Source organism: Podarcis liolepis (assembly GCF_965112155.1).
Source record: "Podarcis liolepis genome assembly, chromosome: 17".
In the NCBI taxonomy this organism is placed as follows: Eukaryota; Metazoa; Chordata; class Lepidosauria; order Squamata; family Lacertidae; genus Podarcis; species Podarcis liolepis.
In genome coordinates, this window is record NC_139571.1 from 35,269,473 (window position 1) to 35,295,009 (window position 25,537).

Sequence of the window (25,537 nt, forward strand, 5' to 3'; positions counted from 1 at the left end):
CACTCCAGTATCCCTGCCAAGAAAACTCCATGGACAAAGACAACAGTTATAGTTATAGTTTTCCCAGTAGTGATGCATGGAAGTGAGAGCTGGACCATAAAGAAGGCTGATCACCGAAGAATTGATGCTTTTGAATTATGGTGCTGGAGGAGACTCTTGAGAGTCCCATGGACTGCAAGAAGATCAAACCTATCCATTCTTAAGGAAATCGGCCCTGAGTGCTCACTGGAAGGACAGATCCTGAAGCTGAGGCTCCAATACTTTGGCCACCTCATGAGAAGAGAAGACTCCCTGGAAAAGACCCTGATGTTGGGAAAGATGGAGGGCACAAGGAGAAGGGGACGACAGAGGACGAGATGGTTGGACAGTGTTCTTGAAACTACCAGCATGAGTTTGACCGAACTGCGGGAGGCAGTGGCAGACAGGAGTGCCTGGCGTGCTCTGGTCCAGGGGGTCACGAAAAGTCAGACATGACTAAACGACTAAACAACAACACATAGTGTTAATGAATAAGTGCTACCTTGAGACTTTTCATTTATTCTTCATAATGGTACTATATCCCACTTTTCCTTCGAATTGCTCAGGGTGGTCAACAAGATTGACTCCCCCCCCCCCCCTGACAATTTATGTGATTTAAATGAATGTGATCCAAAAGTACTTAATTCTGGCAGGACAGTGCCTTTGGGTTGTTAAAGTTACGTAAATGCCTATACTGGATGAAATAGCCAATTCATTTTAGCTTCTGTTCTTTGAGATCCACCAGGGCAACAGGTATTTCAGAAATGCCTAGGTTGTCTGACACCCCACCCCCCGAATTCTGTTCATCCTGTCTTCTGACTGCCCACCTCCCTCGCTATCAGTTCCTGTCACTTTATTCCCTTACACAATGAACTGACTAAAGCAGCTGTCACTCACAACCACTGGCTCCTCCCCATCTGTGTCAGGGCACATGTCACTCTCCCCTTAACGACACGGATTCTCAATGCATCCATTGTCACGCAAGCAGACTTATATTTCGTTGTTTTTCTTCACTCTCCGTTCTGTGCCAGGTCTTAAGTCTTCTACAAGTGCCTTTTTATTATTTATCTCCTTTAATACACCTTAATCTCTCTCTGTTGTCACATAGACATCTTCCTCTTCCTGAAGGCATCTCAAATGCCATTAAAACACCAGAATGGAGACAATGAGCCTTGCTCAAGGTTTCCCTTTCCAAGAATCATGTTATCCTTATCTCTTCTTAAGCCATTACTGCCTGTTATTCTTCTGTATATTCTTCTGTATATTCTTCCAGCATATCAAAAGCAGCCCCCAAATCAAATGCACGCTTTCCTCTGCGGAATAGCTTTTCTGCACCTGAATTGAGACAAAAGAATAATATGACCAAGAAGGAGAGAATTTGCTGAAGGTTCATGTGTGGTCAGGGAGTATTCCACCTGGTTGTTCAGTACATAGCAAACATTATTCCGCCTTCCATTCTTCTGGCCAATGCGTACAGAGGCACTGGGATAAATTGACAACTACTGGAACACATGGCACCATTTTTTCAAATCGAGGTCAGCTTGTATCGATACTTTATCACTATTACTTAATGAATTTCATACCTTCAAACATATTAGACTACTTGTATTTAGGAGTTTGTTTTGGGCTCTTTCTCACTCATTTATATTGGCTCCTCCACACTCATGCACATGCAACACACAGGTACACAGGTACCTTAAGTCCAAACATGTCCACACACCATAATATTCTTTGGTTTTCCTTAGCCCCTCTGAAATAATGAGCAAAGGAAGCTAACATCAAATGTGTTGGTGTAGCTTTCAACTTCACAAAACAGGACAGAATGCCAAATCCATGGACTAGCGAAGTCCTTGCGGGTCTCTCATCTAAGTAAATAAAATCCGAGATGAATGATGTGAGCCAATTGAAATCCTTTCCTAAGACAAAGATTAAGTGTCCTCTTCTCAGTTTTCTCCTTTTCCAGCAGATTAGTATGATCAGCCTATGATGGCTCAGTTAAGAATTAGGCAGTGAACAAGCACACATTCTGCATGCTAGAGACTGGGGGGGGGCAGGGCTGAGGAGGGAGCTTTGATTGCATTATGTAATGAGATCCAATGAACAAAGAGAAGCACAGGCCATTCACTGCACCAAAGCAATTGGCTATCAAGGGCCAATTTTCCTATCAACTACTATCCAACTACTATTGGACGCGGGTGGCGCTGTGGGTTAAACCACAGAGCCTAGGGCTTGCCAATCAGAAGGTCGGCAGTTTGAATCCCCGCGACATAGTGAGCTCCCGTTCCTCGGTCCCTGCTCCTGCCAACCTAGCAGTTCGAAAGCACATCAAAGTGCAAGTAGATAAATAGGTACCACTCTGGCAGGAGGGTAAACGGCGTTTTCGTGTGCTGCTCTGGTTCACCAGAAGCGGCTTAGTCATGCTGGCCACATGACCCGGAAGCTGTACACCGGCTCCCTCGGCCAATAAAGCGAGATGAGCGCCACAACCCCAGAGTCGGTCACGACTGGACCTAATGGTCAGGGGTCCCTTTACCTTAAAATTCAAATCTTGGAAGCTTTGCATCCTTTGGTGGTGCTTACTGCCCCTCTTCCTTCAGCCAAAGGCAAGAGAATGGCAGAAGATTTTTTCTCCAGTTCATATTATAATTAATATGTATAATGCATATATTAATATGTATAATACATATATTAATATGTTGTTGTCTTGAGTAGCTGTACTGACATATACTTCATAGAGTGAAGATATGCCATGAAAGAACAGTTTCTATGTTTCCAATAGAAAACCTACAAAACAAAGAAAGCAGGTATGTGGTCATGATCCAGGGATAGCTCAGCTACCTCTGCAGTCACTAGAGCTGTACACAATCAAATACTTTCAGAAGGTGCTTTATACGTTTTGCACAATGCCTGTGCAAGGAACCCCCCACCACCACCTGCAAAAAGGGGGAAGGGGTAATAGCAGCAGCAACAAATATCCATTGGGAAGGGTGCCATAGCATTATGTAAAATAATGCACTTATCCCACCTTCTGAATCTGATACGGAGAATAAAAACCATTGCCCTTCCTCTCTGGCACTGGTCCCAGCAAGTCCCAGCTTTTCATATAAACCGGGTCTCCACAGTATAAGGTGCTAGCTAGCTTGAGGGAGATCTCACTGAGAGAGCGAGAGAAGAAAGGGTGCTCTCTGCTCCCAAGAGGATGAGCCACCCATGTATGAAAAGTCTGCTGTTCCTCTTGTCCACCTTGTGCCTCTGCTCCAGCCATTCCCCGGTTCCTCCACTGCGTTTCTCGGCGTTCCTCGACCCCACACACCAGATCTTCCTGCGGTGGGACCATGAAGACAGTAGCAGCTTGATGACTTTTGAGCTGGAAGCCAAGACAACGGGATGGGTGGCTTTTGGCTTCACTGTTCACGGAGAGATGACCAGGGCAGACTTTGTGATTGGCGGGGTCCTTCCTGATGGCAGTGTCTATTTCTCAGTAAGATGAAAATAATATGAGCTGTTGCTTCCTCTTTACGAGGAGTTTGTATCTGCACATACCGGGGCAGGGAGAGGGAGGCTGCTTTGATTTTGACGGAAGTTACAAATGGATCTAGAGGTGATGATTTCATGGGGCCAAGATAGAACCTGTGCTTCCAGAGGTATTGTAGTCTCTGTTGTGTAGGCTCCCTAACATAACAGACCCATTGAACGTCAGTTCAGCTTGTGGTGGGGCCACACTTTGCTGCCCAGCTGAAAATAAAGGGATGGTGTACCACTAGAAAATGGAGTGTGCAACCTGTGCTGTCCGAGCATGCTATGATGAGGATGGAGATGGGGATAATTAAGCCCTGCCCATCTGACTGGGTTGCCCCAACCACTCTGGGCAGCTTCCAACAAAAATACAGGAAAAACAGCAGCAGCAGCAGCAGCAGCAACAAACATTATAAGCTTCTCAAAACAGGGCTGCCTTCAGATCTCTACAAAAAATCATATAGGTGTTTTAACTCTTTGACATCGCCTGAAAGGACATTCCACAGGGCGGGTGCCACTACCGAGAAGACCCTCTGCCTTGTCCCCTGTAGTTTCACTTCTCGCAGTGAGGGAACTGCTAGAAGGCCCTCAGAGCTGGACCTCAGTGTCCGGGCTGAATGATTGGGGTGGAGACGCTCCTTCAGGGCTGAGGCTGTTTAGGGCTTTAAAGGTCAGCACCTGCACTTGAAAACTGGCCCTGAATGTCTGAGCTGCCTCCATTCAACAGCCTTGCGTTTGGGTAATACATATGTCCTATCTGTAGTGGCTTGTTTGTATTGCAGTAAAATGGTATACGTACATAGATGTTCCAGAGCATGGATATACAGATTGACTAGCTCTTGGAACAGGGAAGGTTGTCTGTACAGTGCTTCAGATGAGTTTGGTAGACATTTTTCTTACTTCCATAGCCTCCATATTTTACTCCTGGCCCAGCACCCTATGCATTGTCATAAAGTAGTGATCTGAAAACGGCCATTTTTCACTATTGCTGCTGCCCTTTAGAATGCCCCTTACTCTGCCACACACAAAGCATTAATTACTGGCTTCAGACAGGTTTTCCTGGAGTCCTGTTTTTAGCTCTGTTTTTATCGTTGTTTTCCTGCATCTTTTGAACACTGCTCAGAATTTCTTAAAGTATTCCGTAGTTTAGAAATACTTTTAAAGAAGATACAGTATGCCTCTCAGCTAGGGACAGTAGCGTAGCGTGGGGGGGGCAGGGGGGGGCAGCCGCACCGGGCGCAACATCTGGGGGTTAGGGTTAGGGTGCGCAAATCCACGGGTTAGGGGGTGCAAATCCACGGGCTAGGGGGCACAAATTACTTGCCTTGCCCCGGGTGCTGACAACCCATGCTACGCCACTGGCTAGGGATGGCAACACATTGTGCCCCAGAAGAAAAGATGAGGTGGATTTGGAATTAGCATGGACATGCACATTGGTGGTCAAAGGCTATCCCCCAAAAAATGTGTTGCTGATGAGGAATTTGAATGCAGGCGTCCCCAGTTGAAATCCACCAGACCACACTGGCTCTTTTGACTTCCTGTGTTTCCAAAAGTTTGTTCTCCCTGTTTCACTCAGGACTGGCATGGTGTAGATGAAGAAACTGTCTTGGAGGACGAAAGCCAAGACTATGAGCTGCTGTCCTTGACCCAGGATGAGACAACCACAACCATGGCATTCAGGCGATATTTCCATACCTGCGATGAGCATGACCTGGACATCACGGTAACCAAAGCAGCCATATCCAGCTACAGTTCACATCAAAGTCTAGTGGGCTTTAGAGCGGATCGTGTCCTAGCACTTTTAAAAGTCTCGTTTGCTAAAATGCAAGAGGCTGAAGTGGGTGCTTTGCACTCCCAATAAAATCAGTGGCACTTAAAAAAACCCACACAACTAAAATATTAATGCAACGGTACTTAGAGGAAAAGGTTTGTAACATGAGGTTCCTAGGTTGGGTGGGTCTCTGGGGGGGGGGGAATGGAATGACACCACATCTTCCCCTCTCTGCCCCCCCCCCAGGCTGTTCTGGGGGGTGGAGAGGGAGGAGAGAAGCAAGCCCTGTTGTGCAAGCAGAAGTCTTTTTGCAGCACTTCCACTGGTGGTGCTGGTTAGGCAAATCCCACCAGAAATATAGCAAATGAGAGGATTTTACTTTCTTTCTCTTCTTTTTTTAACATCTTTATTGAAAATGCAAAAAGTACATAATTATATGTGCACTACACATGGTGAAATGTAAATAAAGGAGAGAAAAAGAGAGAAACAGCACCCGTGGAAAAGGGAAAATAATGGGGGGAGGGAGGAAAACCCCAAAACTGTATATTTTACAAAGTTGTTATTGTACTTCCCCAGATCTTAACCTATTACAGCATTTGTAAGAATGGATTCCAAATGCCATTGAATTTGTCCATGTCAAGTTTGTGTTTATATGCAAGTTGTTCATATGTTGCGAGTTTGGATAAGTCTTCAATCCGATTGTAGAAGGGAGCTGCATTTTTAATTTTTACAATTCATCAGTATCAGTCTTTTTGGTGTGGTCAGGGCGGGGAGAGTACACTCGGATTGTCCTTTTGTAAGGTTCCGCATCTATTCTTTTAGTTGCCAGCTTACCTGCAACAATATGATAATGGAGGGAAGATTTTTCTTTTAACTTTTCCCTGCACAGGGTGACACACTACGACTGATTACTGGCTATGGTACGGACGACACAATTGACTTCTTCAAAGGGAGAATAATCCACAAATCTCTTTTCTTGATGCTGCTGTCAACTGAAGATGAATTGCACTCACCCAGTGTCTACAAGGTGTATGACCTGAAGCTCAACGATGTGAGTAGTACCTCCCTAGCTGCCTTACAGCAAAGTGCATGGATCTTGTTGGATATTTCCATTCAGCATCAAAAAGTCTCAGTGTTTCCCATTAAGACAGATTTCATTCATTTATTCAAACTAGTGACCGTGTTATTGACACGGGCGTATATTTTTCACTGTTTGCTTTTCAGCGTACGTATTACTGCAGCTTGAAGTAAAAATACAAATTTGCAAATCACTTAGACAAATAATAATATTGTATTGCCAATAAATATATTGACATTGGTTTCTTCCACGCTATTAAACTCATTTTAACCATTTCAGAAGAGTGGCTGATTGTACCCAACAAAGCTCCTTCCTTCACTGTTCAAATCACCCTCTGCAACATTTTTTCTTTCTTTTCTCGCGCTGTTCTATTTTGCTTAAATCAAGGGAAATTCAGTTGCTCGACTTTAAGAGAGTTAGGCACTCATCTTCCCCTAGAGCCTTCTTAGCAATAAATGTTGTCCAACAACATTAAACCTATTTGCAAAACTTTTTTAAAAATTCAAACTGATGAGTAAGTTTTTTCTGTAGCAGCAATTTCCCCGAACCATTTCTGGCAAGGTAACATTTTTAACCTAAATGTCTGAGTTAGAAAACCTCCTGATTTTATAGTGGAACAGTTTCAGAGGATGTGCTGCTAAACCTTAACACTAAGAATTCAGAAAACAGAACACCAGAACAGAGAGATAGAAAGAGAGAGAAAAGGAGAACAATATCCATCCAGCAGATTTTCCCAGACATTTCCCAGACGTATGGCAGCCCTATCTCATCTGAGTATTACAACGATTGAATACAACCCAATGTATTCTGGTGGGTGGGGAGACTGATCTACCACTGACCCAGAAGATGAGCATTGTTGCATCCTGCTAGCGCAGTGGATTCAAGAATACAGTGGTACCTCAGGTTACACATGCTTCAGGTTACAGACGCTTCAGGTTACAGACTCTGCTAACCCAGAAATAGTACCTTGGGTTAAGAACTTTGCTTCAGGATGAGAACAGAAATCACGTGGTGGCGCGGTGGCAGTGGGAGGCCCCATTAGCTAAAGTGGTACTTCAGGTTAAGAACAGTTTCAGGTTAAGAATGGACCTCCAGAACAAATTAAGTTCTTAACCCGAGGTACCACTGTAGTCATTTGCTCAAAGGAAATCAAGTATTCTCATGATCAAACTCTTAATGGCAGGATACCATAGTAGGATGTCAGCATCAAACTTGAGCTTCCTTTTTAATTTAAAAACTGGTGTACTCATGTACCTGAGCATTATGAATATGCAAGAACTCGTCTCTCTGTGTTGAACAATATTGCTACCCTCCTGTCCAGTATGGTGGTCCTCGCTTTTCTTTTAAAAGGTTGACACTGAGCTGCTCTGGTTCGCCAGAAGCAGCTTAGTCGTGCTGGCCACATGACCTGGAAGCTGTACGCTGGCTCCCTCGGCCAATAAAGTGAGATGAGCACCGCAACCCCAGAGTCAGTCACGACTGGACCTAATGGTCAGGGGTCCCTTTACCTTTACCTCATGTTAGGGCCAGCTTCCACTTTTTTATTGTCACAGAAAATTCCAGGAGCTGGCAACCCTACAACGCTCAGCATTGTTTTGACTTTGTTTTGCAGTTCCCTATCCCAGAGGATGACACCACCTACGCCTGCACTTTCATACCGTTGCCAATAGTCAAGGAAAAACATCACATCTACAAGGTAACTGGGGGAAAGAAGCATAGAACGGCTTCAGCCAAAGACCTCACTGTAAGCCATTTTGTAGGAGGAGAAAATGATGGGATTGGGTGATGGTGGAGGGGGTGTCACATTAACACTGACAAATGATGCACTCCATCCAATGAAGGGGGGAGGAATTTAAATTCACTTGAAAATTCCCCCAGGGACCACTCGATAAACTTTTGCTGTTGTTTGATAACTCCAATGCACATACGTAATTCATATTTTATTTACATTTCTTCTTCTTCAGCACTTGGGATCACAGACCCCCACCCCCTGCCCACAAGTGCCCCTGTTTTCCAGGGACAGCCCTGGATTAAAAAGGTAAAAGGTGGCACTGTGGTCTAAACCACTAAGCCTCTTGGGCTTGCCGATCAGAAGGCCGACGGTTCAAATCCCTGCTGTGGAGTGAGCTCCTGTTGCTCTGCCCCAGCTCCTGCCAACCTAGCGGTTTGAAAGCACACTAGTGCAAGTAGATAAACAGGTACCGCTGTGGCAGGAAGGTAAATGGTTTTTCTGTGCGCTTTGGTTTCCGTCACAGTGTTCCGTTGCGTCAGAAGGGGTTTAGTCATGCTGGCCACATGACCCGGAAAGCTGTCTGTGGGCAAATGCTGGCTCCTTTGGCCTGAAAGTGAGATGAGCGCCGCAACCCCATAGTCACCTTTACCTTTTACCCTGGATTTACAGAAGCGATCCCGGTTAATGAAGTAGTCACTGTTTTTCCTTCTTTGTTTCCTCTGTCTATAGTTTGAGGCCATGATCACACCTCGAAACGAAACCATGGTGCACCACATCCTGGTTTATGCGTGCGGCAATGCCAGTGTGCTGCCGACTGGGGTCAGCGACTGCTACGGGGCTGATCCTGATTTTGCCCTGTGCTCCCAGATTGTCGTGGGCTGGGCTGTAGGAGGAGGGGTGAGTATGTGGGAACTTCCCAGGCCATGAGAACTGCTTTTTCACCTGTGGTCAAACTACTGCAGTGAAGTTCAAAACTGATCTCTGAGAGAGTTTTGGTGCTGTGGTGTTTTTTTTAATCGGTTCCAGGGTTTCATTATTTCTGGGTTCAATTCCCCAGGGCTAAATTTTCCTGAGCATGTGCCACTGAAGTGAATGGGAAGCTCAGCAAAGGTGTCTGGTCCAATCTAGATAATGGGCTGGGGTTTGTAGCTTTCTGAATAAAGGGCCTTCCTAAAAACTTTCAGCTCCCTTAACAAGCTACCATTCACTGGTGCCATACGACTGTTTTAAATATGTGGTCTAGAAGATGGGATCTCTATTGATCCCTGCCAGAGGTTTTACGGCCTTATGTGTCCACCCAACAGTAAGTCCCATTGAATTAAATGAGACTTACAGACCCTCCAAGTGTCCCTATTTTCCAGGGACAGTCCTGGATTTATAGAAGCCTTCCCGGTTTCTGATCTGATTCCAGAATGTCCCACTTTCCCTTAGGGACCTATCTTCATCAGAGAAACGTTGGAGGGTATGGAGTTATGTGACCCCCCCCCCCCCCAAGCCAAGGAGATAAGTAACCTTTAGAAGACATATGAAGGCAGTCCTGTATAGGGAAGGTTCCGCCCCCTAAGGTTAAATTGATGTTTAATGTTTTATTATGTTTTTATATATTTTGGAAGCCATCCAGAGTGGCTGGGGCAACCCAATCAGATGGATGAGGTATTAGTAGTAGTAGTAGTAATCGTAGTAGTAGTAATATTAGTAGTAGTAAATAGGACACCCCTATTTTCTTTGGAGAAATGTTGGAGGGTATGGACTTACTCACAGGTAAATGGGTTTAGGACTGCTGCCTCACTGAATTTGTAATATTACTGACTTCTGTGCAACACCAAGCTCAGAAGCCAAGGGAACAGGGGACGCAACAGTCAACTGATTTTTTTAATAGCTGTTTTTCTTCTCCCCCACCAACCAACTAGAGCTACATGTTCCCAGATGAAACTGGAATCTCCTTAGGTACGCCAATTGATCCCCAGTGGATCCGGTTAGAAGTCCACTACAGCAATTTTAATGGAATTCCAGGTGAGCAAAGCACACATATTGATTGCGTAAGAGGAGGTGATGTGTTGATGAGGGGCAGGGAACAGGGCCAGAGCATGGGGAGAGAAATTGGGCATGCTTTACTGGGGGGGGACGGGGACTAAGGGACTACAGCATAGGCTTCTGGCCTATTTCCAGGAGGGGGGAGATTGAGGCTAAATTGTAGGTGATGGTTGAGGATGTTTATGAAATTTATCTGAGGATCTCAGGGGTGGGAGAACTTGTACTGAAAGCTCCAGGAGTTGTAGTATGACAGATGTGCGCCTCAAGAACTACATGTCTCAGGGTTCCTTAATTCCAATTGATGTTTCCTTTGCAGAGGAAAGGAGAGCCAGAGTATGGCAGCCCTAGACATATAAAGAGTGATGGACACAGGAGGGCCAGCTTCTGCATTTGGAGGCCATTTTTGTGTGTGTGTGTGATTGTGTGTCCTACTGGATTAGAAGTGTCTGTGGAGAAATGTTAGGGCAACTGCTGTTGAGCACCAGGAGACCTGGACAATGGGAGATTATGGTCAGCAGAAGCACTGATACAGTCGTACCTTGGATCCCAAACGCCCTGGAACTCGGACGTTTTGGCTCCCAAATGCCGCAAACCCCGAAGTGATTGTTCCGGTTTGAGAACGTTCTTTTGGACCCTGAACGTCCAAGAGGGCTTCTGTGGCTTCTGAATGGCTGTAGGAGCTTCTTGCAGCCAATCAGAAGCTGCAACTTGGTTTTTGAACGTTTTGGAAGTTGAACTGATTCCGTTCGACTTCCAAGATACAACTGTACTTGGGAAATGCTTCTGGAGTTGGCGCTTCTATAAATATTCATATTTCTTCATGTCCTTTAGTAAATATTTATCACTATGAGGAATTTAGCAGGATAGTGGTGAGGTAGGCCCCATGTGTCACACTGGTAAGAACTGAGGGTCCATCTACGCCAGCAATGTTTAGCAGCCAGATGCCTCTGGAAGTTTGCAAGTAGGACATTAAGCTGACGTCCTGTTTGTCTGTTTGTTGTCCTTGTTGAATGTACAAGTAAGGTAAAGGTAAAGGGACCCCTGACCATTAGGTCCAGTCATGACCGACTCTGGGGTTGCGGCGCTCATCTCACTTTATTGGCCAAGGGAGCTGGCATACAGCTTTCGGGTCATGTGGCCAGCATGACTAAGCCGCTTCTGGCGAACCAGAGCAGCGCACAGAAACGCCGTTTACCTTCCCGCTGGAGCAGTACCTATTTATCTACTTGCACTTTGATGTGCTTTTAAACTGCTAGGTTGGCAGGAGCAGGGACCGAGCAACGGGAGCTCACTCCGTCACGGGGATTCGAACCGCCGACCTTCTGATCGGCAAGTCCTAGGCTCTGTGGTTTAACCCACAGCGCCACCCGTGTCCCTTTTGAATGTACAAGTAGATGTATACTATCGTGATTATCGGAAGCCCCCAAAATTTTCACTCACGTGGTAAAGTGGCCTCTCACCACGGGCTTATCCACTCTTCTGTTTGCCCCACTGCTTTCCTCTGGGAAAACCAGTGGTTTAGCGCTAAATCAGAGCAAACAGCAATTGAGTTCTCCACAGAACAGGATTTCTGGGGGAAAGCAGCAGGGCAAAGGCAAAACCGCTCAGACCCATGCCTAGAAAGCAGAAAACAGTTTGGACTCGTGATTTTCTAGGCATGGAACAAGGTGAAGTGTGAACAAACCATATTTTCAGTTGCGCGGAAACTTATACAGAACCAGTTGCTCACCTACGGGTTTTCTTTCCTAAGGCTTGATTGACAACTCAGGGATACGACTCTATTATACTACGGAGCTGCGTCCTTATGACATGGGGGTTCTGCAGACAGGATTCTTCACATTTCCAATCCATTTCCTCCCCCCTGGAGCCGAGTCCTTCATGTCCTACGGTGTCTGCAATACCAGTCAGTTTGATGATGTAAGTTCCGGAGTATTCCACAGCCCTTCCCCCGCCCCAGTTCAGTAACGAATGCTAGCACTGAGCGTTGATACTTCATATTCAGGTTACTATTTCAAAGACATGCTCTTTTTGTGTTCTATATAAAAGCTCTACAAAGAGCAGCTCAGGGTTAAGGTCAGACTCCCCGTTCCATGGGAAACACATGCACATTTCCCCAGCAGAAAGCAGCCATGGGGGCTAACGGGCTGAGCAGGGGAACCGCAGGGAACGGGGCTGCCCTAGCAGTAGGGATGGAGACAGGGCTCAGCCTCCAGCTGTAAAAATGTCTTGCAGTGGCAACTGCAGGCAAGAAGTGCTTGTTCCTCACTGTGGAGAGAAATTGACGCTAGGCCAAATTATTGAGTTTTTTGTGTGGGGTTGCCAGTGTTGTTCTCCAGGCCTTGCTCCTGCATCTTTTATGTAGCCTGCCTAACTCACGAGAATTAAACGGGTGGCGCTTTCCTTGGAACGGAGATCGATGAAAATTTTATCTGAGGAGGTCAGGGAAACAAGCAAATGAAAGATAAGATATGGAAAGACTGATTTGTTTTTAACTGTTTTTACTTTGTATTTTCTTTTTTTATTATTCTTTTCTTTTACTTTTTTCTCTTATTTTTGTAATATGCTGAAACTTTAATAAATATCTTTTTAAAAAAAAAGAAAGAAAGAAAATTTTATCTGCTAAATTCCTGCATGGCTGACTGTTAAAAGCAGGGCCTGCTTTTATTGAGAGAGAGAGAGAGAGAGAGAGAGATGGCAAATAGGCTGTGCGTTGGCCCAAGAGCAGCCGGCTTCCATTAGGCACAGTGAAGTGACCACCACAGAGCAGGGGTGTTGAGGGTGGGGAACAGTGGCAACCATGCGGTTCTTCCCCCTGAACCGCCTGGCTGTCCCCAGGAGTTTCTTGGAAAGAGCTGCTGCATGCATCCACTCCCTTAGCTACCCTTTCGTTCTCTGGTGCAGTACAGAACCTCATCCATTGTCGGTATTGAAATATGATTCAACTGCCAGTATCTAGCAGGGTGACAGGGACGGACGCCATCTTGTTCCTCACCTCAGGCAACCAGATGTCTTGGGTTGACCCTGTAGCTCAGAGGTTTTCAACCTTTTTGAGTCCGCGGCTCCCTTAACCAACCAGTTTCTTTCTGCAGCACTCCTGTGGGGCTCAGGAGCCTAGTTATGTCACCCCTTGGCCGCAGAGCGGGCAGCCTCTCACCCTTTTTCAAACACTCTCCCTTGTGGAGTGTTCCCTCAGCCTCCTCTCCCCTCTCTTTGGATGTCCTCCAGGAAGCCACTGCTGCCGCCCCTGGTCTATGAACTGCCCCACCTCAAAGAGTGATGCCTCCCAGAGGCACCATTTGCCCATAGTCAAGGCTGCTGCAACAAACAAGCTTTTGGGAGCCAGAGACACCAGAGGGCATCAGAGGAGGGAGGGAAGGAAAGAGGGGCATTCATGGCATCCCATGGTGCCACGACACACTGGTTGAAAACCACTGCTGTAGCTAATAAGCAGCAAATTGCCAGCATGGCTGTTCTGGTGCTGAAATTTGGCTGCCAGAACATTCCATAGATGTCTGATGATTTCCTGAGATGTTTGCCGGGGAAAGCGTTCAAAGCATAGTGGCCAGATCAGCGGCGGAGGAAACCGTTCCGGCGCCTGGGGCGGTGCGCCCATGGGCGGGGCGAGCTGCCCATAGGGACAGGGCGCATTTGCAGGGCCTCCGGGGTCTGCCTGCCTCCTCCCACACAGCCGCCCTACAGCTGGGGGGGAGGTAGAGGGCAGACCGTTTGGGGAGTGGGGAGCCTGCGCGCGGGTGTCTCTCCCAGGAGAGATGCGTGGCACAGGTGCGCTGCAGACGCCGCGGTGAGTGCCACCCGGCATTTTGTCACCCCCTTCAGTGGTGACACCAAAGGTGGCCCATACCCACGGACCCCCTCTTCCTCCGCCCCTGGGCCAGATGCCATTCATGGGCCTTTTCCTCCCGTTTTTGGATTGCAGATGAATGGAGTTCCAGTGCCTGATATGCACGTCTTTGGTTACCTGCTGCATACCCACTTGGCTGGGTTGGGAGTGAGAGGAGTCCAGTACCGGTAAGAAAAGCCAGTGTTTATGTGGGCCACACTATTTTTTGGGTGTGTGGTTTTTTTTACTTCTATTAATTTGTTTTTATTTTTTAAAAATTGTTTGTGATACAAAACAAACAAATAAGCAAGGAAAGTTACATATAGCATCTCCAGTATCCGTTCATAGCCTTTTCACAGTTTGTTTACATTCAGTGTGAGACACTATTGCCCTAGAGGCCTAGACATTGCGGGGAAAAGAGGTATAGCATGGATCACTCCCAGTTTTCAAATGAAAGCACCCCCATTATTCTGCAACAAGTGGAGGCCTGTGTACTCATGGTGTGTAAAGGTAAAGGACCCCTGGACAGTTAAGTCCAGTCAAAGGCATTTGTCCACAGACAGCTTTCTGGGTCATGTAGCCAGCATGACTAAACCATTTCTGGCGCAACCATGACAGAAACCAGAGCGCACGGAAACGGCGTTTACCTTCCTGCCGCAGTGGTACCTATTTATCTACTTGCACTGGCATGCTTTCAAACTGCTGGGTTGGCAGGAGCTGGGATAGAGCAACGGGACCTCACCCCATTGCAGGGATTCGAACCGCTGATCTTCTGATTGGCAAGCCCAAGATGCTCAGTGTGTGGGGGACAGGGACGCAGCCAGAAAACTCAGTTCACTGTTCATACTGAAGACTGAAACACAACCAATAGATGTCATTTCACTTAGTAATATTAGCTCTTAGAATTGTTTGTCAGGAAGGCATTAGATCAGGTCCTGGTTGCATCCCAGTTACAGTTTTCTCTCAGCGGCATCTCAAGTTTGCCTGTCTCTTCTGTTTCTTTGTCTCCACACTCCCACCCCACTCCCAGGAATGGAGAGCAGCTGACTGTCATTTGTGAAGACAACAAGTACGATTTCAATCTCCAGGAGACCAGAGGCATGAAGGAGGAGGTCATTTTCAAATCAGTACGTCATCTCAGTGTTTCCCTTTGGACCACACTTTGGTGGTAAGAAGCCACTTTCAGCAGCGACCCTTTGCTGCTATAGGTTTGACCCCGCGTCCTCTTGTGTTTTACAGGGAGATGAGTTCCTGGTGGAATGTCACTATCAAACCAAAGACCGGACAGGGCTGACCTTCGTAAGTCCTTGACTGAAAACCACCTAAGCCAGGGGTCAGCAAACATTTTCAGCAGGGAGCCGGTCCACTGTCCCTCAGACCTTGTGGGGGGCCAGACTATATTTTTTTGGAGGGGAGAATGAACAGATTCCTATGCCCCACAAATAACCCAGAGATGCATTTAAATAAAAGGACACATTCTACGCATGTAAAAACATGCTGATTCCCAGACCATCCGAGGGCCGGATTTAGAAGGTGATTGGGCCGGATCCAGCCCCCAGGCCTTAGTTTGCCTACCCATGACCTAAGCATTAGGAGGAAGGTGGTTTCAGGAGAGGGCAACTTTTGCTAAATCCAATCTTGCTGTCCCCAGAATATCCAAATATTTTAGTAACAGCTTGCAGGGCCACCAAAGGTTTTCGGGTGTGGTGGAAGGAGGGGAAAGCACAGGCCAGTATCAGGGGAGTTGGGGGATGAGATATGGGGCAGAGTCCGCAGAACAAGGGGTGAGATGTGGATTTGTGAACATGATATGGTGGGTTGGGAGTCCCACAAATCTCTTACTGATTCCCACGTGCCAGGGGGGGGGGGGGAATCCTACTCTGCAAAGGCACGGGACTGTAGTGCCTGTCTGCTATTCTTCCTGCACAGCACTGTCCTGACTCTGGCTGTGCTGAGTCCTGGAGCCAGCAAGAGATGCTGTTGCACTGCGGCCAAAACCCTCTCTCTCTCTTTTTAGAATTTTTTAATTGGTTTTTGCAATCTACATTTGTCTTCAAATCATAATCATACACATAAAGAATTCCCTGAAGCCTTGGACATCCCTCTGTCCCTCCGTGGATTCCATTGACGTGGATTCCTTTTTCAATGGCATCTTACAAGATTCTCCATTTTCTTAAAATTCCCTAATTCCCCATAGTTCTTGTTACATTACAAGTGTTGTTACAGTCCTGCCAAAGTTTTTAGTTGTTTACAATGTTCTCCGAGGTAACGTATAAATTTTTCCCATTCCTTAGTAAAATTACTATCTTCTTGATTTCTGATCTTCTGATGTGATTTTGCCATTTTGGCGTAAATCCATCATCTTTATCAGCCATCTGGTCGGCACTTTGTCTTCTTTCTGTCTCTGGGCCAAAAGTATCCGCGCTGCTGTCCTCACGTGCGTAAATAGTCTTTCCTGCTCCTTTGTTATAAAAGGTAAAGGGACCCCTGTCCATTAGGTCCAGTCGTCGCCAACTCTGGGGTTGCGGCGCTCATCTCGCTTTATTGGCCGAGGGAGCCGGCGTACAGCTTCCAGGTCACGTGGCCAGCATGACTAAGCCGCTTCTGGCGAACCAGAGCAGCGCACGGAAACGCCGTTTACCTTCCCACTGGAGCGGTACCTATTTATCTACTTGCACTTTGACGTGCTTTCGAACTGCAAGGTTGGCAGGAGCAGGGACCAAACAACGGGAGCTCACCCCATTGCGGGGATTCGAACCGCCGACCTTCTGATTGGCATGTCCTAGGCTCTGTGGTTTAACCCACAGCACAACCCACGTCCCTCCTTTGCACCTAAAATTCCTAATAGAAAAGCTTCTGGTTTTTCAAAACTCTTGCATCTTAAATGAATGTGGCCTTTGTTTTCCCTCAGGGCGGACCAAGTACTCTGAACGAAATGTGCCTGGCCTTCCTCTTCTACTATCCTCGAAACAACATCTCCAGCTGCATGGGATACCCAGACATTCAACAGGTGGCCCATAAGCTGGGCCAAGAGGCAGCAGAGTGAGTGTTTCTGAGAAGACGCCTGAATGCCACGGCAGGACGCAGACAGCATCCGATCCGCAATCGTGTCGCAGGATGGAGACAGGCACACCGTTCTAAGGCAGCGGTTGCCAATCCACGGTTTTTTGTGGGGGCTAAACAGGCCTCCTTAAGTGAATTTTTTTTGGGGGGTGCAATCCAATCCATTTTGGCAGCGGTGTCCAAAAAGTAAAAAAAAAATAGGGCACAGCCCCCACCACCCTGATAGGGCTTTTTACTTGTTTTATTTATTGAATTTATATATTGCCCTATACCTGGAGGTCTAAGGGCGGTTCACAGAAAAGATCGCAGTATATAAAATCAAAATAAGAACAATAACCCAATAATACACACACACCCCAAAATAGCCACATTTTGAAAGGGTATGGGATGTCAGTCAGGTCAACCTGGTTAAAAAAGAACATTTTTGCCTGGTGCCTAAAGGTGTATAATGAAGGCGCCAGGCGAACTTCCCTGGGGAGAGCATTCCACAGGCGGGGAGCCACCACAGAGAAGGCCCGTTCTCGTGTTGCCACCCTCCTGACCTCTCAAGGAGGAGGCACACGAAGGAGGGCCTCAGAAGATGATCTCAGGGTTTGGGTAGGTTCATGTGGAAAGAGGCGGCCCTTGAGGTATTGCGGTTCTGAGACGTTTAAGGCTTTATAGGTCATTAGCAGCACTTTGAATTGGGCCCACCCTCATTCATCAGATCTGTCATGTGATGGTGTGGGGAACGGGTGGTAATCTCCCTCATCAGCTTATCCACAGAGATCGGGGTGGCTGTGTGCCCCTGGGTGTAACTGCCTTGGGAAGGCGGCTGTGTAGATTATCCACACTCAATACAAGCATGAGCCCCCTGGAGGGTTGCCTGAGGTAATTTGGGTCATTGTCAAGCCAAAAAAAAAGGTTAGCCACTCATCCCTGTTCTGAAGTGTGATGGAAGAAGTTTGAGCCACCCATTGGTTGCCTTCCCAGGTAGAGAATGTGTGTTTAAAGCTGAAACCACATTCATCCTCCTTCGGAAGGCCCATACGTCTTCATTCTTCCAAGGTCAGCTTCTCTTTCCATGCTGCCAACTTCCTATGGCACAGCCCCTGTGAAGCATTAATCTTCTTTTCCTGTGTTCCTCCTCAATTTCTCCCCTCCAGTGCAATGGAAGGAATGATGGCTATAAACTTGGTGGAATGGGACCAAGAGACCATCAAGAAAGCAGAGAAGGCTTGCAAGGAGGCCGATCAGATTGTGGTCATCAAAACAATTGATGTAAGCAAGGTTTGGGGGGCAATTCGTTTTGTATTTGGTTGGTATTCCATCAGCTGGAAAAATCAGAAAGGGGACCCAAAGTTTCTCTGGTTTCCTTGCAGTTCCCTCCTTTGGCCAGGGCTTGATGGTGGCAGCATAGGCTGAGTCTTACACCCTTCTGCTCCTAGGATCAGGTCCTGCTCTTGGTTCATTCAAGTCCCGAGTCTGACACCGACCCATAAAGAACAAATGACACATTATGTTGGTGAAGGAGCTGTGTCTTTAAGTGTGGGGTGAGGCGGGATTAAAGGAATGGCTAATGCAAGAGGGTTTGATCTAGATCAGAACCCTACGCTGGGGGAAATAGAGGTGGTTTAACCAGTGGTCCCCTCACAACTGCAATTTCCACAGGGGGGAAAGCTCCTGATGAAGTAAATGAGAAGTTTTTCCAAGGCAAACTCCAGACACAGGCCCCGTGTAATATTTAGAATCACAGAGCCTAGGGCTTGCCGGTCAGAAGGTTGGCAGTTTGAATCCCCGCGACGGGGTGAGCTCCCGTTGCTCGGTCCCTGCTCCTGCCAACCTAGCAGTTTGAAAGCACATCAAAGTGCAAGTAGATAAATAGGTACCGCTCTGGTGGGAAGGTAAACGGCGTTTCCGTGCGCTGCTCTGGTTCGCCAGAAGCGGCTTAGTCATGCTGGCCACATGACCCTGAAGCTGTACGCCAGCTCCCTCGGCCAATAAAGTGAGATGAGCGCCGCAACCCCAGAGTCGGCCACGACTGGACCTAACAGTCAGGGGGTCCCTTTACCTTTACCTTTTAAAGGCTTAAAGCTCCCCTACCCTCACACAAGAGCGCAAATCAACATCTTTGGGAGGTGTCCAGCAGTGCATGAGTGGAGTTCCACTCACACAGTGGGACTTGCTTTTCCTCTCTCACCCACCCATCCTCCCCAAATCTGCTCCATAGGGTGCCCCAACCCTCCCAAGCTGATTTTTAGGGTGGGTGGGCGGCTGGGGGGGTCCAAGAACCTCAGTGTTGTTCAGTTGTTGCTACAACTGCACAGCCTTACCTGAAACTACCGTATTTTTTGCTCTATAAGACTCACTTTTTCCCTCCTAAAAAGTAAGGGGAAATGTGTGTGCGTCTTATGGAGCGAATGCAGGCTGCGCAGCTATCCCAGAAGCCAGAACAGCAAGAGGGATTGCTGCTTTCACTGCACAGTGATCCCTCTTGCTGTTCTGGCTTCTGAGATTCAGAATATTTTTTTTTCTGTTTTCCTCCTCCCAAAACCAGGTGCCTCTTGTGGTCTGGTGTGTCTTATAGAGCGAAAAATATGGTAGATTTGTGGTGGGTGGGAGAACAGAACTGTGAAATAGTCCCTGGAGCTTGTTCCTTTAACAGCTCGTTTTTCAACCTACCATAGAATCATAGAATTGTAGAGCTGGAATTTCAGCTAAAGCATCCATGACCAACCTCTGCTCCCCCCCCCACCCCAAATATCCTTTATTAGGCATAGCAAACCACACATTATCAAACAAATTGTGCAAAATACAAGATCAACGCAACAAGGTTTGTCCCAGTCAGATCTTTAACTACAAAGAAAATCAATTTGCATAAATAATACAATACAACCACTAAATCCCTTTATAATGGCCCAGTCTTTCTACATGGACAGCACACAGAAATTCAGCCACTATTAAAGTAATTTGATCATTACTGTACAAAAGCAGGTCCTGAACCGGTGGTAGCGTAGAAATCAGCCTATTGAGTTGTAAGGCCTCTAATAATTGTCTTCTGGCATAAATGCCAAAATCACAAGAAAAGGAAATATGCTCCAAAGTATCAGGTTCCTGTTTACTACATTTGCAGAGACGCTCTGATTCTCGGAGAGCGTCTCACTATCCTCTCACTATCATCGAGCGAAACATATTAAATCTGGCTAACATAAACATCCTGCACAATTCATGATTCTTCAGATTTGTCATGTATCCCTTTTGAAAATCTTTACACAAAGGGAGATTTAATTAGAGAGGACAGCAAGTGCTGTGCTTTGCAACTGCAAGTCAACCTCTGCTTAAAAACTTCCAAGCAAGGAGAGTCCACCACCTCCCGAGGGAAACCGTCCCTCATCATTTTCCATTTCAAACTACCATATTTTTCGCTCTATAGGATGCACTTTTCCCCCTCCAAAAATTAAGGGGAAATGTGTGTGCGTCCTATGGAACGAATGCAGGTTCCCTGGCTTCAGCGATAGCAACGCGAAGCCTCCAAAGCGCAGAGGGAGAGCTTCCCCCGCGCTCCAGAGGCTTTGCTCTGCTTTCGCTGAAGCCTGGAGAGCTAGAGGGGTCAGAGCGAGAGGGATGGCCGCCTGAAGCCTTCGGAGCGCAGCACGAGTTCCCAGATCTTTGAGGCTTCAGGGATCTTTGAGGCTGGTGGTGGGGGAAAGCAGCGCTTCCCCCCACCGCCAGCCCCATAAGCTTGGGGGGCAGCGGGAAGGCTGCGCGCAGCCTTTGCGCTGCTCCCCAACCTGGTCTTTGAGGCTGGCGGTGGGGGGAAGCAGTGGGGGAACTCCCGCTGCGCTCCAGAGGCTTCGGTTGAACGCACCTTGAATGCACAGAATGCACCTTGTTTTAGAGGGGGAGAACAAGGAAAAAAAATCTCCCCCTCTCTGCGCAGCGCCCCTTCAGCGAAGCGAGAGGAGAAATGGAAGGGGCTCCGTTTCTCCTGCCACTTCGCTGAAGGGGCGCTGAGCAGAGAGGGGGAGATTATTTTTTTCTTGTTCTCCCCCTCTAAAACAAGGTGTGTCCTATGGCCGGGTGAGTCCTATAGCGTGAAAAATACGGTATGTCTTATCTCTCCAAGGGAGAAGTAGTACCAACCTCACAACTACAGCAAAAAAATAGGTGTAGATCCTTAAAGTTTTCTTTCTTTCTTGACCCCCAGGAGGTGGTGAGAAATGAGACTGGTTTTGTCCGAGACATTGTTGAGCTTGAACCAGAGCCCTGCAAGGATATTTCCAGATCCCCGCCTGCACCTCCGCTAGAAAGGAAAGCCAAGCACCAGGCGACTCCTCCCACGGTGACCTCCAAGGCTCCCAACCCAATGGGCAACTTTCCTTTTGCTGGCCTGCTCTTCATCCCTCTGGCGTTCACGTGGCTTCTCGCCCCTTCTCAGAGCAGACTCTGAACATCCGTTGCCAATGAGTAGTTACTGGCTGTCGTTCACGTGCTAAAGCCTTCTCAAGCTGCTCTTACCCTAGTTCTTTTCTTAAATCTCAATGGGCACCTGTCTCCGGACAATCCTTTGGTACTGTGTGAATGAAGTTCAAAGCTGGAGTAAGTCACTCAGGGCTGGAGAGAAACCCAAACAGGTCGCCTTGAATTTCAAGATGGCCAATTGTGGGTGCTGGTGGTGGTTGTTTTTAAATCACTTTGAATGCACACTAACCTGCTAACAGGAACAGCGCATGCCTCCCCCTCTGTAAAGACAGACCCTCCAAGTCTCCCTATTTTCCCGGGACAGTCCCGGATTTACAGAAGCCGTCCCATTTCTGGCTTGATCTGTTTTTCCTTAGGATGTCCCTATTTTCATTGGAGAAACGTTGAAGGGTATGTAGAGATACAGCATCTCCAATTCCCCAGATAAACCATGGGGCAAGGAAGGGAGAAGGAGGGTCCTGAATTTCCTGTAGCCCCCCCCCCCGCCGAATATTAGAGCATCTCCTCCCCTTGTGCTCAAGCAAAGCAGAATACTCTGGTGGTATGGCAGGAGAGGTTTACCTCTGTATTGTTTCCCATAGCAAGATGATAGCTTTTGCAGCAACAAAATAAAAGGACTTATTTTTAATAAACCTTCCTGATAAGAATAATTATAATGGGTGATCCTAACCCTCAGCAAAGCAAAAAATAAAACCTTTAGCTTTGAGAAGGGAATGATGGTAACTACCAGGGCTATTTTTCAGCTAGAGCTCACCAGAGCCCAATTCTGGCACCTCTCAGGTGGGTGCCATTGCCCTTCTAAGAGAATGAGGGAGGTGTTCGTGGTGAGTTCCGGCACCTTCTTTTCTGGAAAAATAGCTCTGGTAACCAGCAACAAAACAGGTTTGCTAGATATAAGAGAGGCTTTCCCGACTTCTCAGTCGCTGGAAATGATGATCGCTGGCTGCAAGGAAGCATGGGATTTGAAGATTTCTCTACCTGTTGAATTGGGTCAGAAGGAGGCAGAAAAAAACCTAAATATCTCATGCTGGCAGGCAGGGAATAATAGATTGAACACTGGAATTTCTTTCTTCTGGATCAGATGAGGAAACAAGGTACCATATTTTTCGCTCTATAAGACGCACTTTCCCCCCTCCTAAAAAGTAAGGGGAAAGGTGTGTGCGTCTTATGGAGTGAATGTGGGCTCCATGGCTTCGCGCTGCTTTTGCTGAAGCCAGGAGAGCAAGAGGGGTTGGGCGCCGCTTCTCCTGCCGCTTCACTGAAGGGGCGCTGCGCAGAGAGGGAAAGAATCTTTTTTTCCTTGTTCTCCCCCTCTAAAACTGGGTGCGTTTTATGGACGGGTGCGTCTTATAGAGCGAAAAATACGGTATCTCACGCTCCATATCTCACACTCCCTGGCCCTCTTCATGGTGGCAAACCCCCAATTATAGAACTCTCTCCCACTTCAGATGCAGTAGAGTCAAAGTCTGAGCACCTTCAGAAACACTGTAAGCATTCCAGGCTGGTCTTTGGGATCCAGCAGTAATTTACGAGAGGCTGAAGTAGTGTCGTTGAGATATGTACATGAAATCCTGATTTGTGCAAGTTATGCATCTAAATCAGGGCTTCCCACACTTTTGGTCTCCAGCTGTTTTTTGACTACAATTCCCATTCTCCATAGCCAGCAGGGCCAGCGATCAGGGATGATGGGATTTGTAGTCCAAAAAGACAGCTGGAGACCCAAGTGTGGGAAACCCTGATCTATATACACACCTTTGATTCTCATTGAAATGAAAGACTTTGAAAACTGAGCACAGATTGTTTGGATGATTTGGAATAGAAAGCATATGGGGTTTTTTCTTTTAAAAATTGTAATTATTATTTTGCAGTTTGATTGGAAGTAATCTATTTATTTTTAAATTGCCATTGGAATCATTTTCATTTCTGATTTATTTGCTTAATTAAAAAAGCCAATCACATTCTAAGGTTAAATGAGACAATAATAGCTAAAATACCTGATTGAAAGCATTTGCCCTGATATTTTGTGTTTGAAAAAAATTGTTCCCTGCTCCATGGACTTACATCTTGTAATCTTCGCTACTTAAGCATTTCTTAAAATTCATGTCAATTACTATTCTGGCCAGTGCCTACACAATCAATATGTTCTAATCACTGTCTACTTTGTAGATATTCCTAATTATCCAATAAACAAAAATTGACTTTTGTATTATACCGAGTAAACAATTTCTGATTAATAAACTCTCATTAGTTATTTTTAAATGGTAGAGGAACATAGTATCAAAATATTAATTTGATTAAATCTCTTTTGTAATGATGGAAATGATGCAAATAAACCAATTTTTCATCTTGACATTTCTGTCATGCCAATGTTTCTGTCGCCTTTAAATTTCCAACTGTTAGTTTCATAGAGCTTTGAAATGACTTACTGGTTTATGGCCAGGCTTCTCCAATCTGGTGCCTTCCATACATTTCAACACCTACCAGTATTCTATTGGGGCAGATTGAAAGTCTTTTTGGTAATATATAAAAAGCCCTAGAATAACTTTAGGTCAGCCTAGTTGAGGGACCACCTTGTTCCAGAACTACAGCTAAGCTGTTTGCTGCTTGGGATTCATTTTCCAAACCTATAACCATTTTCACACTCAGAATAGCATCTTTGAAACTCAAGCAAACAATGGTGGAGGAAACCTGAGATCATTCATCTCATGCCAAAACCTGTGCCATATTACGATTCAGTCATTTTCACATGTGCAATGCAGCCAGCAGTGATTTGTCCAAAGTCATGAGCAAACAACACATTTTATATTTGCAAAACAATTTATTGTTATTTTTCTGTTTTGTTTTTTACATGGGTACTATTTCTTTTCTTTTTCTTCTTGTTTGAATCTTATCTTACTCCATGCACTTGTATTATGCACTTTTTATTTTTCAATGGTGTGTGTGTGTGTAACACATTTTTTATTTGCAAAACCAGTCAGATATGGGTTTGCTTTACCATATCACTCTCAAAGTGAGACCCTGTACCAGGTCTTTGAGATTTGAATCTTGGAACAATTCTAGTTGGCCATGTGAATTTTTAGCAAGAGCATTACATCCCAATATATCCCTTCCATTCAAGTTTGTAATTAGTGAAATTGAAGTCTCTTTATAACTAAAGACAGGCATAGTTAAAGTGAAGCAACAGTGGCTTGTTTTCCTGTGATGTGAGTCTGTTTCCATCCCAGCTTTACAGTTTCCATGACAGACAGACATATGTTTATCCATTATTCCTTATTCCTCCTACCTAAAGAATAAAGTTTTTTTTAAATAGTTGCAAACTTACACAAGTAATAAGGGTGTTGATGATGCTATACCTAATGCCCAAACAATGTCATCCATGGCCAGATTTTTCTACAAACCTCAACAAGCCTTTCTATCAGCACTGGGTTGCCATATAAACCAGAAAATTCCGCTAATGTCTGCAGGGTGGGGCTAATAGTAAATATAATAGTAAATGTCTGAGATCTCATCTGTTCCCCGCTACACAGCCTCCTTGTTGCCTCCTAGATGGCAATTTCGAAAGCCTGCTCTTCCGCCACTTCCGATCAACCAAAAAAGGCTCAACAGTTTTGGGGACGATTGCCCCCCCAAAAGCTCAGCAACTGTGTTTGGATTTTCTAAGGTTACCGCTGCACACAGGAAATAATTTGTAGAGCTGATTGCTTCAGTTTTGGATTACTTGCAACCAGAATGAAACCTTGTGCCGCCAAGGTAGCAAGTTGAAAGATCAGACACAGAAAATACTGATAAGTCCAGTTGGGAAAGATTTCCGTTCTGATTATTATCTCGCTAACAAACAAGGAAGTATAGCTTATAAGAAGAGACAGCACTGACTTGGCTGCATTGAGATGAACCTCCAGGCGAGGGTTGTGGAAAATGGTTGCATTTTGTTCCAGGTTTTTGGCATGCCTGAAAAGAGTCTTGAGAATTGGCACAGAAGAGGCAATCACGATCACTAGGGGAACAGAACAGCCCAGAATAATG

At 46.2% G+C, this 25,537-nt stretch overlaps 1 protein-coding gene across 1 annotated transcript; it reads left to right on the forward strand.

Annotated features, from left to right (window-relative positions):
• The first annotated feature begins 3,163 nt into the window (after positions 1 to 3,163).
• LOC310696215 (putative DBH-like monooxygenase protein 2) lies at positions 3,164 to 23,725 on the forward strand. Its single transcript, XM_083481465.1, has 13 exons — positions 3,164 to 3,499; positions 5,111 to 5,257; positions 6,195 to 6,356; positions 7,996 to 8,079; positions 8,845 to 9,012; positions 10,026 to 10,128; positions 11,900 to 12,066; positions 14,087 to 14,178; positions 15,021 to 15,117; positions 15,230 to 15,289; positions 16,902 to 17,032; positions 18,199 to 18,313; positions 21,240 to 23,725. The coding sequence occupies exons 1-13, from the start codon at positions 3,218 to 3,220 to the stop codon at positions 21,480 to 21,482; spliced, it is 1,851 nt and encodes a 616-aa protein (XP_083337591.1). The 5' UTR covers positions 3,164 to 3,217; the 3' UTR covers positions 21,483 to 23,725.
• The last annotated feature ends 1,812 nt before the right edge of the window (positions 23,726 to 25,537 follow it).

Excerpts from the sequence above, each read along its gene's own strand:
- LOC310696215 (XM_083481465.1), top strand. The coding sequence starts at position 3,218 with ATGAGCCACCCATGTATGAAAAGTCTGCTGTTCCTCTTGTCCACCTTG. Across the intron at positions 9,013-10,025 it reads GCTGGGCTGTAGGAGGAGGG|AGCTACATGTTCCCAGATGA; the intron begins GTGAGTATGTGG and ends CCAACCAACTAG. Across the intron at positions 12,067-14,086 it reads ATACCAGTCAGTTTGATGAT|ATGAATGGAGTTCCAGTGCC; the intron begins GTAAGTTCCGGA and ends TTTGGATTGCAG.